Source organism: Emys orbicularis, chromosome 11 (assembly GCF_028017835.1).
Source record: "Emys orbicularis isolate rEmyOrb1 chromosome 11, rEmyOrb1.hap1, whole genome shotgun sequence".
Classification (NCBI taxonomy): domain Eukaryota; kingdom Metazoa; phylum Chordata; order Testudines; family Emydidae; genus Emys; species Emys orbicularis.
The window spans coordinates 59922024-59934033 of record NC_088693.1 but is presented as its reverse complement, the minus strand read 5'-3'; the positions used below and the strand labels follow the sequence as shown (position 1 = coordinate 59934033).

At 41.7% G+C, this 12010-nt stretch overlaps 1 protein-coding gene across 1 annotated transcript in view; it reads left to right on the top strand.

Annotated features, from left to right (window-relative positions):
* Nucleotides 1-12010, top strand: part of ICA1L (islet cell autoantigen 1 like) — a 56284-nt gene that overhangs the window by 1310 nt on the left and 42964 nt on the right. Inside the window, exons 2-3 of the mRNA XM_065413605.1 lie at nucleotides 619-657; nucleotides 5808-5973. Of these exons, the coding sequence (XP_065269677.1) occupies nucleotides 641-657; nucleotides 5808-5973 (183 nt within the window). The 5' untranslated portion in view covers nucleotides 619-640. The remainder of the gene's footprint in view (nucleotides 1-618; nucleotides 658-5807; nucleotides 5974-12010) is intronic.

Genomic DNA, 12010 nt, shown 5'->3' with positions numbered 1-12010 from the left:
TTGGGACAAAGTCAAAATCTCAAATAGTTGTGAACCAATAATCCAGATTGGATCAATTGAAATGTTTCATTCTGACCTTTTATTCCACCTTCCCCCCCCCCTATAAATTAACTTACATTTTGAAACAAAGTAGTTTAAAAAAAACTTTTTGGTTTAGAAAATGTTGAAACATCCCATTTCAACAATTTGAAATTTATTTCGACCTGGGAAATTCATTGAAACTGACCTTTTCCTGTGAACAGTTTTGGTTTTGATGAATTGTCATTTTCCAACGAAAAACAATTAATAGAAAAATTCCCAACCAACTCTAGTTTTAATTTCTTACTCCCACAGCCCTGAAGCTTGATTTCTGTAAGTTCTCAACAACTTTAGATAAGTGAGAGATTTTTTCGTCTCTCTCTTTTGAAATATTGTTTTAGGTCAAGTCCCCTTCTCCCTCCTGTAACCTTACCCCTGACCATGGTATCCTGCCCAACATATAAGAAATTTCTTTTTATTGCTCTTTTATGATTCAGCTTTCAGTTGCTGTTCCGTCTCTGTACTAAATGTGCTTTTTCTCAAATGACGTGGTGGAAGTGGAAAGAAGAGAAAAAAATATTTTTTGGTCTATTTCCATAGGTGTAACAAGAGCCACAGCAGAATGGATAGCCATCCTAGGTGAGTCAGGAGTGTGTTACTTTATAGCAACATATAATACCCAGAAGAAAAATATTGCTGAAAAAAGAGAGCCTATTGAAAAAATTTAGCATTATCCTTCCTGGGGAAAAAAGGCTGTAAAAAGACTGCACATGGTTTATAATGTTAAAAGAAACAAAATAATCTTTTAAAAAATGTTTCATTTGAGTAATTTCTTTTCCTACTATCCCTCTATCTCCTGTCCTATGCATTGAATTTGTTTTCTTGGTAACTCCTCCACAACATGAGCGTTCCCTGACCCTGAAGCGGTTTACAAGAAGTGACCTGAAAAGTGTTTCAGGTAGCACAGTCATGTGGAAAAGAGGAAAGCTTCACACTGTTTTTTAGCCAAAGCAGTAACATAGGCTTGAAAATTATATATATTTTTAAAAGGTGTTTCTCCCATCACCTTAGATTAATAGAGGCTACAAAATTATTTCCTGTAATGGTTTTCAAGATTGCATTTGAAAAAAATGTAAAAGCCAGTTTTGGCTAGGGCACAAATACTCTCTCTTTCCCATCTTATCTGATGTTCCTCTCCTTCAGTACCCAGCCACCTTTCTCTTGTTTAAACAGTCTTCCATATGAAAGTTCTCCTAGGTTGAGTCCACACTGTATAAAAGACTAATCCCCTGGATCCCTTCTCAACTGCTATTGAAGTAATTTGCCTTGCTGATGTGGACAGGGTCAACACCTATTGCAGGAAGCAACACTCCAGGTAGACTTACACCATCAGTACTTGCAGCCTGGGTTCCATGGGCACAAGTCTGTTCTAGTGTGTCAGCCTTAGCTTTGATATTCCCTTTTTATTTACTTTTGTCAACCTAAAGGTTTATTTTAACATTCTGCATTTATGTTCTTGAAGGAGATTTTCACACACACACCCCATGTTTGCCTCCTAGGAATTCATCTATTCTATATGGCTGCATACACTGTTTACATAGTTAGATCCCAGTCCTGCAAACATACAAGCACATGAATGGTCCCATTGAAAGTTATGCAATGTTAAGCATATACAGAACTGTTTGCAGGATTGGGGCTTCAAGCACTAATCCTGCAAGCTGATCTGTGCAGATTGACCCCTATGCCCATGTGGAGTCTTGCTGAAGCTGATAGGAAACTGCAAGTTTGCAGGATAGGGTCTTTCATAAAAGTGACAGTTACTTTTTGGTAGAAATAGCCCCAGTTAGGTCTTCATGAACTTCATTTGAGAAACAGAGAGATGCTCAGTATCATGGTTACCGGGCACCTCTGTCCCCTTTCTGGTCTCTCTAAGTGCATGCCCTCAAGTATCTGGTCAACTCTGGGATGGAATTCGACAAATCTCTCATAAATAGACCAAGTTATTGGCTACAATACCCTGTGTATCAACTGTTCTTACTCTGCAGGACCAACTGAGTTCAAACACCTGCAGTTCTTCTCTGGGAGTCTCTGACCAATGGCATACTGTGATAAAACTGTCATCTTAAAACATAAGTATTGTTTATTTTTAACAGTAGGAACAATGCATTTAGAGAAAAAGAAATTTAAAACCGTCTACACGTTTCTCTCTTACCTAAAGTCTTATCGTCACCTGGTTGTAAACTAGGCAGACCTAACTTCTTCCAACACACTCAGTAGGTCCCTGTGTCTCAGTGTGGTTCCCCCAAACAACTCTCTCCCCCTTCTTTTGAAAGAGCAGTCCTAGTTAAACTTGCCACATCTCTTTTGATCTCCTGTCTTCTCAGGCTTTTCCTTTCTGGGCACTGTCGCTTAACTCTCAAATGTTTGCTGAGAAGGGACTTATTTTGAGCCATTCTTTCCTATCCTTCTTGTTTTTCTCGTCCTATTAAAACTAAATCAATACACTTATACATTAAACATCCCAATAACCAGGTCAACATGCAGTATTCATAAATTACAGAGCAGTTCCAAATCAGTCACATCTAATAACCTGCAGGATCAGGCCTCAAGAGCCATAGTATCCAGTAGTGCTGATCTGCAATGCAAAGCACATCTGATCCAGTTTCTAAATCAAGCTTGCATGTATCAAATGGAGATGTTGTGTCTGGCATCATTTTACAAGGCTTCTAGAATTGCAAGGTTTCAAATAACTGTTTCTTCTAATACAATATCTGACAGGATCTTAAAGTTGTGAAGCTGTTTAGACTTTCTCTTCTTTATTTAAGATCAATATACTGAAAAATGATATGGCAATGACAGATGGTTAGCCCTGATCCTCTAGAGCCACCTAACATATGTGCATGTCCACAGGCTTTAATTTCTTCATTAAAAATTACAATATCTTCTTTATTATATAGACATGTTTAGCATTTGTTGTTGTTACCAGTTCCAAACAGTACAATGAACTGTCCACGTATCTAAATAGTTGTAAGATATCTGGGACTATTCTATGCAAGTTTAATAATCCTATTAGAGCTTTTTTGTTTTTAGTCCCATTCTTGCTAGTGTTCCCTATCTATCCTGGCATGTTCTAGATGTGGTTTAAGATAATAGGGGCTATGTCAAATAAATATTTAAACAAGTCAAGAGGTAGAAATGTGTGACAAAGAGTAAAAATTTGGTGCTCACTATTTCATTTCTGTTCCCGCCCTCCCTCTTCCTGACCCCCGCTCTGCCCCCTCCCCTGAGCATGCCCCGCCATCATCCTCCCCCCCCCACCCCCCGCTTCATGCACACTGCGGAACAACTGATCGCGGTGGAAGGGAGGGGGAGGCACTGATTGGCGGGGCTGCCAGCAGGTGGGAGATGCTGGGGGGAGGGGCGGGGCTGATTGGGGTGCTGCTGGTGGGTGCTCATTTTTTTTCCCCTGGGTGCTCCAGGACTGGAGCACCCACAGAGTCAGTGCCTATGTGACGCACACCCCCTTTTGAAGAACAGAAATTAACCAGTCAGATTTCTTTCCCCTATCCCTAATAAAACAGAATGAGTTTTCTGTTGTTTTAATAGGATGATCAAAATTGCTCCAGTTGCCTAGCTGGGATTATTTTGGTCTAAGGATGTGTCTTCACTGTAGAGTTAATCAGGTTATTTAGCCTCAGGTTAACTTTTCTTAAATTAGCCTACATGGAGTGAGAGTGGCCACACTCTGAAATAACATTTGAGCTGTAGAGTGGTCATGTTAGTAGCTGACAAGTTGTGCTAACTGCAGCTGTAGCCTGTAACCCGACAGACCAGACAACTCCAGTTACAAGCACCCCCCACACTCAAGGGTTTTTTGTGTGTGGATGGGACTTGAACTGGGGCACCAATCTAGGTATAATTCTAACTTCTCTAACTCAGAAGTGAAGACAAGCGTTAATTGTCCTGTGAATTACAAAGAGAGGTGCAGCCGTATGCAGTTACAACATTGTAAAGTTTCAGAGTAGCAGCCGTGTTAGTCTGTATCCGCAAAAATAACAGGAGTACTTGTGGCACCTTAGAGACTAACAAATTTATTAGAGCATAAGCTTTCGAAGAAGTGGGTTGTAGCCCACGAAAGCTTATGCTCTAATAAATTTGTTAGTCTCCAAGGTGCCACAAGTACTCCTGTTAACATTGTAAAGTTAGATGAACTTTGTTTAAATGAGACAGATGCTTAATCAGAATGAATTGGAATCCACCAGATTGTCCCAATTAAGTGAGTTATACTAAAGAATGCTGAAGAAATCAAACTATGACAAATTTTATTTAGCTTTGTTCTTTTTGTGTGTATTGTCAGTTTGGCAATTAGATTATTTTTATACAAAATTAAAACATGTAAATGTTGCAAACCTGTGAAATGTCTTCCAATGGACTCTCTAGTGAAAGTCAACCAATACTTGTCAGGTCTTCACACAAGAGCTGAACTGGTGTGACTTTGGAGAAACTGAAAGATACAAATTTTGAGGCAAGTTATGTCCCTTTGACTTTGTTATTTGGGGCAGTCATGATAGGTGCTGACTCTGTGGATGCTCTGGGACTGGAGCACCCACGGAACCGGCAGCCCCGCGAATCAGCTCCTCTCAACGCCTCCCATCCACTGCGATCAGCTGTTAGCAGTGTGCAGGAGGCTCTGGGAGGAAGAGGGGAAGCAGGGGCAGGAAGAAGCGGGGGGAAGGGGCAGAGTGGGGGTGGGGCCTGGGGCAGAGCAGGGGTCCAGCATCCCTCGGGAAATCACAAAGTCGGCGCCTGTGGCATTCAGTATATATTTCATGAACAGATGTGGTTTTTGTTGAGTCGGTTGGAAATTACCTTTGAACCTTTGAAAGCATGCTAACATTCAATATATCTAACAGCTATATAGACAAAACACTGATATCATTTCTATTGAATGAAAATCAGTTATCTGAGCTGTTGAGCCAAAAAGTTCCCTCATTTAGTTTTTCCAGTGCCTATATTCTACACATTTTAAAGTAGCTAGGAATTCTGAGCTTTGTTTAGTCAGTGGCCATAAGCAGAAGCATCATGTTCGGTGAAGTAGCTATGTGTGGGGTAGAAAATTGGAAGTTTACAGATACCTGCAACATTGTATATACAGCTGGTTACATTTTTTTTAATGAACTTTTTCTCCCATTGGAAAAATATGGGTTTGTCAAAACATTTTCTTTTGAGAAAAGTGAAATGTCAGCTCCAAAAGGAAAATAATTTTTAACTGTCTATTTCAAAGTAAAGAGTATTATTTCAAATTGATATTTTGACAATATTTTTAAATTAAAATAATTATTTCTTAAAAATAAAATAAAATTCTTAAAATAATTTTTGCAAAATAACATTGTCAAGATGTTAATTTTTCAGACCTTTTTGTTTTGTGAAAATTTGAGTTCCCATCCCAGTTTGGGATGAAAACAAATATTGAAATATCAAAATTCCTTTTTCCATATAGCTCTAATTGTACTAATCACTTTCCAGCTACGCTGCAGTAAATAGCCCTAATGATTAAAAATATGTAAAGTACCAATTCAGACATCATTATGATGGACTATGGGGCTTTCATACCAACTAAACATAATGCACAAATAGATTTCAAAGAGCATTCAGAAAGTACTATATCAGCACTGATTGGCTAAAAATTGTTTTGCATTGGTAATATTTTATTAATTTCTTGCTTTGTTGTATACATAGTAAATTGTTGAAACAATTCTTTGATCTGTTTACTTATCTCTTTCTCATAGTCACTCCAAGGATACCAATGGAAAATATAGGTCAGAAGACCAGTCTGTAGTCAGCAGAATGCAGAAGAAATACTGGAAGACAAAGCAAGTCCTAATCAAAGTTACAGGAAAGAAAGAAGACGAGCATGTGGTTGCATCTGATGCAGAGCTGGATGCCAAACTAGAGGTAAACGTAAGGATTATGTGACCATGTCTATACTACAAACTTTGGTTGATGCAAGTTACATTGCTGTGTAGCCACCAAAGTTTGTGCATTGCTCATGTGCATGCATACTTGGCTGCTTGCGTCAGCACTGCGCATATTCTTAGGTGTAATTGTGTTGATGTAAAGTACGGTGCACCACGGGTAGGTATCTCAGTGTGCCTCACGCTGCTGTTTGACACGATATCTTTTGGGAACTTTTCGCAATGTGTTGTGGGATAGAAATGACTTGCCAAGGAATCTCTGGGAGCTAGGGGTCAGGTTCCCAGAATGCAACTTACTCCATCCCATAATTTTTGTGCCTTTTTTTTAAAATCCCACAAACCTGTGCAGCACATTTTGGTGTCCACCATCTCAGACAGAAGCATGGAGCCCACAATGCTCTGCACTATTCTCATGAATGTTGCAAATACAGGACACACGATTCTCCTGTATTTTCAGACACTCAGGAAGTACCGCAAGAACACAGGGGACATGACAATTTCTTCTTGGACATTTTGCAGAGGAACATATCAGAAAATAATTCCAGGTTGTTGATGGTGTTCATGGAGCAGCTGCAGACAGTGTAGTACTGCTTTTGGGTCCATGAATTGAGCACTGACTGGTGGGATCGTATCATAATGCAGGCTCAGGACAATGAGCAATGGCTGCAGCATTTTCTGATGTGAAAGGCCACATTCCTGGATCTGTGTTCAGAGCTCACCTCAACCCTCTAGCGCAGGGACACCAGAATGAGAGTTGCTCTGACAGTGGAAAAGTGAATTGTGATCACGCTCTGGGAGCCTGGAACACTGGATTGCTTGCTACCAGTCAGTGGGAAATAATTTTAGAGTTGGAAAATCCACAGTGGGGGCTGTCATCATGCAAGTGTCATCATACCATTATTTGTCTCCTGGTATGCAGGACTGTGATTATTTGCAATATTCAGGACATAGTGGATGGTTTTATAGCAGTGAAGTTCCTGAATTGGACTGAGGGCAATAGATGGCATGCACGTTGCTTTTTTGGCACCAGCTCACCTTGCCATAGAGTTCTTCAACAGAAAGGGCTACTTTTCTATAGTTATCGAAGCGTTGGTGGATCACTGGGGACGCTTCACTGATATTGATGTGGGCTGGTCAAGGAAGGTGAATTATGCTCGTATCTTCAAGAACACAGGACTGTTGAGAAAGCTGCAAACAGGCACGTTGTTTCCTGACCAGCAGATTACCTTTGGAGATATTGAAATGCCAATAGTGATTCTGAGGGACCCAGTCTACCCCTTGCTGATGAAGCTATACATGAGCCCCAAGCCTCAATAGCATCAAGGAAAGATTCAGCGACTGACTCAGCAGGTGTAGAATGACTGTTGAATGCGCTTTTGGTAGATTGAAGGGATGCCGGCAGCACTTACTCACTAGATTGGATCTCAGTGAGAAAAATATCCCAATGGTTGTAACTGCCTGATGTGTCCAGCGTAACATCTGTCAGGCAAAGGGGGGAAAGCTGCTGACTGGGAAGAGGTGGAGAAGCTGTCTGCTGACTTTGAACAGCCAGACACAGGCTATTACAGGAGCCCAATGTACAGTTATGCAGCTGAAGGAGGCTTTGAAACCACACTTTAACAGTCAGCTATAGTAGTGTTCTGTGATGGAGTGTTCTTTGGGCCTGGAAATGGGACTTTGAAATTGGAAAGGCAGCAATAATTTCTTTCCATTTCATTGCACAAATGTAGTCCATGTAGCTGTGGCTCTCACATAATTGTGAAGCTGTGGTTTTCCTTGCTGTCCCCCCATATGGAATGGTGGGGGTAAGGAGGTGGCCTATGATGCCACATGGAATGTGGGGGGGGGGGTGTAGGGAGTTGCTACTGTGGAGTTCTCCAAGGACTGCAAAAAGTGGGGAGGCCAGGATTTTTGGACATGTAGGTCAATCAGGGTCAGCATCATTTGGGTTTGCTGCCTGAAAAGACCCATGATGTCCTGATGCATCTTCCTCTCCTTTTCCTGCTGGGATTCCTGGGCCTGTCTCCTGTCCCCTCTTTCCTTCTCCATGCTGTCTGACATGCCTGGTGTTTGTGGTCCAACGCAGCATTGGTTTGCACAATCTCGCTGAACATGTTCTCCCTCATCCTCTTTTTTCTCCTCCTCATCAGGGTTAGCCATACTGCAGGTATGGAGGGGACATCCCTCAAAGCTGCAACGGCAGCAACTGCTGCTGATAAAAACAGACAGATGTATCATTGGATTTACAGTCATAACAGAAAGGGAAAGAAAATTTTCAAAACTCCCTTCCCTTATTCCCATAAAAACTTTTAATAAGACACGTTTATTGACACTTTGGCTGTGGAGCACCTCTGCACAGCACCGCTCCACAACCCCAGCCATAATAACTTTTGCCCGCTAGGGATGAGTATGGGGGAGGGAACTTCAGTTGCATGAAACAATAAATGTTCAGTTCTTATTCCATGGGTATGAGTATAAGGCAATGGCACAATTCTTTTACTCTACTCTGTGCTGATTAGGCCTCAACTGGAGTATTGTGTCCAGTTCTGGGCGCCACATTTTGGGAAGGATGTGGACAAATTGGATAAAGTCCAGAGAAGAGCAACAAAAATGATTAAAGGTCTAGAAAACATGGTTTCTATGATTCTATCCACAGGCAGTGGTGGTTTTAAGCTGATATCTCATTCCTGAAGGCAACAAAGGCACAGAGAGCACAGCTGCTACTGGCGTTCTGAAACCACCTGGGCCCATATGCCTCTTGTCTGTTTACTGCAATGGTGCCAGCCAAACTCATCACAGAGTGCTGTGGGAAAGTGTCCTACCAAGAAGGAAGAAATAATGCAGCCAGCCTTATCAACCTTTGGAGATTATTGCAGAGTATTTCCATTAAAGTTTCCTCAAGATCTCGCTGGAGGATACAAGGGACATCTCCCTATGTACATATACACAAACTGCTCCACATGGCCTCCCCTGTCTTCCCCTCGCCATTTAACTCAACAGGGGAATGAAAAGCAGATGCCAACACTACCTCTGCTTGTTGTACTGCTACCTCTTTAAATTTAAACACTGTAAGGAAAAACGTATGCGCACACTTACCCAAGGTCCCTTCCCCTTCATTTGGCTTGTCCATGCTTAGCTGCCAGGACTGTGGTGGAGTCTTGAATAGGTTCTGGCTCATGGGACAGCTGAAGCCCCCCAACTGTCCCCTCCTCTTTCTCTTCATCACTGATCATGGCAGGGCTTTCTGTCTCAGGCTTCTCTAAGGTTTCCTGAAGGGTACTGGTAGGATCTCCACCAAGTATGGCATGCAGGCCTTTGTAAAAGTAGCACATCTGTGGCTCAGCACCAGATTGATTGCTGCACTCCCTGGCCTTTTGGTATACCTGGCGCAGTTCCTTAGTTTCCATGTGGCACTGCTACTGATCCTTGTTATTCCCCTCTGCCTGCATCCTCCATGCATTCTGTTTGCAGATGTCCATGTTTCTAGAGCTGGTCCATAGCTATGCTTGTACAGCCTCTTCTCCCCACAGGCCCAGGAGATCCAATATCTCCTGTCTACTCTATGGAGCCAGCATGGTTGGTTGGGCAGATGCATACAAGAAGTTAGAGCTGCTAGCTGTACTCATCAAGGGAGGCAATCAAGAAAAGGCATTTCAAAAATATGCAAGGCGCTTTAAAAGGTGGGGCTGTCTTCTGGTTTCTGTGACTCCTGGGCGGTGGAGTTTGCAATTGTGACCAGAGCAGTCATTGTTGCAGGGAATGGGGCATTGTGGGACAGCTTCTGGAGGACTGTTAGAGTTGACACAGGTCATGCACTACATGCATGTTTACACTTGCACTGCATTGACCTCAATAGGTCAACCATGGCTCCATGCCATTTGTGGAGGTGGCTTTACTGGCTCACTGTAATGGGGCACTTATGTTAGTCAGAGATAAATTTAAGCACAAGTAGGTCGACAGCTGGCAATTTAAATTGACGTAATGTTAGCGTAGACTAGGCCTGTGCACATTGAAGCAACAGAATTGGTGTCTGGCAAAGCGATGGAAAAAGTATCCATAGCACACTGCAGAATTCTAGTGAATACATTAAATTTTCTTAGCATTTACTACCAGTGACTTAATGGTATATTGACAAGTAGTATTTGCTTGCAGTGGAGTGGGCAATTCACACTAACTTGATGCTCACGTGGATTGTAGTGTAAGAGTGGCATTAATTTCTTACCAATTTTTTTCAGAAGCAAAAGGAGTTATTACAATAAAATACTTTATAATTAACTGTATTGTCATTAGTATGTCTACACTGCATATTTTAACAAACTATAGTGGGCTAATTTAGCTGTTTACTGTTTTCTGCATTAACTTAAGTGTAGCATGTAGGTTCTGCCAGCTAGATTGAGGACTCTAAGGATTTATTTATGAAAGGATTTTGGAATATGCTTTTCTGTTCAGTTTTGAATAGATGCAGCATTAAAGGCTACTGGGTGATATAACTCCTCCATGTGTCTGATTTGATAACTGAAGGCACACTGCCCATGAACGAGGGTATATGGATGCCTTAAGTCATTTTCTGGCAGTGTGTGCTCTGAACAAATGTCTGGGGCTTGGGGTGCTGGGATTAGGGGTGCACTGGTGTAATGTAGGTTTATGTGTAATATGATATGGTTTTGGTTCACAATAGACTGTCTTCTACATTCTTAACACCTGATAACACATACAGTAGGTTGGCCTCCAATTTAAAAGGCACAACTTTCTGACTCATTCCCACACCCTTGGTTATTCCTGGGTTGTTGGTAATCTTCAATCTGAATCTTCTTTGGTTGGTTAGTGGAGACTTTAGGCCCAATTCTGATTTCTTTTACTGCAGCCTAAATCTGGTGTAACGTATTTGACTTGCACTAAGATCTGAATCTGCACTATCTAGGTTTTTATACTAGCCCCGCTCCCAGGACCTAGTTCCCCTCTGGAATCTAACTGTCCGAAAGCTTGTGTCTCTCACCAACAGAAGTCAATCCAATAAAATATATTGCATCACCCACCTTGTCTCTCTAATATCCTGGGACCAACGCAGCTACAATAACACTGCATACTCTCTCTCGTCCACTCTTTTTACCTCTTTAAATATCACACTGTTGCCCCTGTTTGACCCGAGTGGTGAGTCAAAGTTTGGAGCCCTGGGGATGTTCTAATTGGAAGTAGAAATTGACGGAGTCTGGTATTTTATTTGATGAAATCTTGTTTATTTACAAGGAATGTACAAAGTCCTGCTTCTCCTAACGCAGGAGGATCCAAGAACAAAAGGAGCAGTTTCTTAGCTTACAACTCCAAGCTTCTTTAGCCAATATTCCCGAAAGTGCTCTCTCTCTCTCTCTTTTTTTTTTTTCCAGGTCACACTGTGTTTACCAGCTGCTGCTTGGCCTTTTTCTGTTTGTCTCTGCCTCCCTCTGTTCTTGTCTGTTTAGTTTCTATGTGGTCTGCCTTCCTCCCCACCTCTTCCATTTAGCAAAATCCCTCCACTCATTCAGTCCAAAATTCCTGAGCGGGTTCACAACATGCTTTTGTCTTAGGTGGGGGACTTCTGATTAACTTATCCTGACAGTTATGTCAACTGAAGGATGCCTTTACACCCAGTCTCAAAGAGGTTTGTGATCCAGTCAGTCCCAAGTACCTCTCAGCATAACAATATTTTCAGGTTAGCACTTTTACATTTCAGCAGGTACCATGTTCTTATTTCATTATTTTTGGACAGACACCATCAGTGCCCAATCTGTTTAGCGATTTGGAAATTTGCTGGCTGCCTACTTTTATACTCTGGACTGAAACAGAGTGCAGTCTCTTTCTTTGCACTGCACAAAACATTTCCCCTCTTTCTTAGATCAAGAGATCAGTGGTCCTCTTGATGTAGCTACAAGATTTATAAGCAAATTAAATAATTGCCCTCTTGCTGATAGGAACACAAAGTAAAACTATTAACCTGCCTCCAGCAGCGGACAGTTATTATTTTTAACAAGGTTACAGTA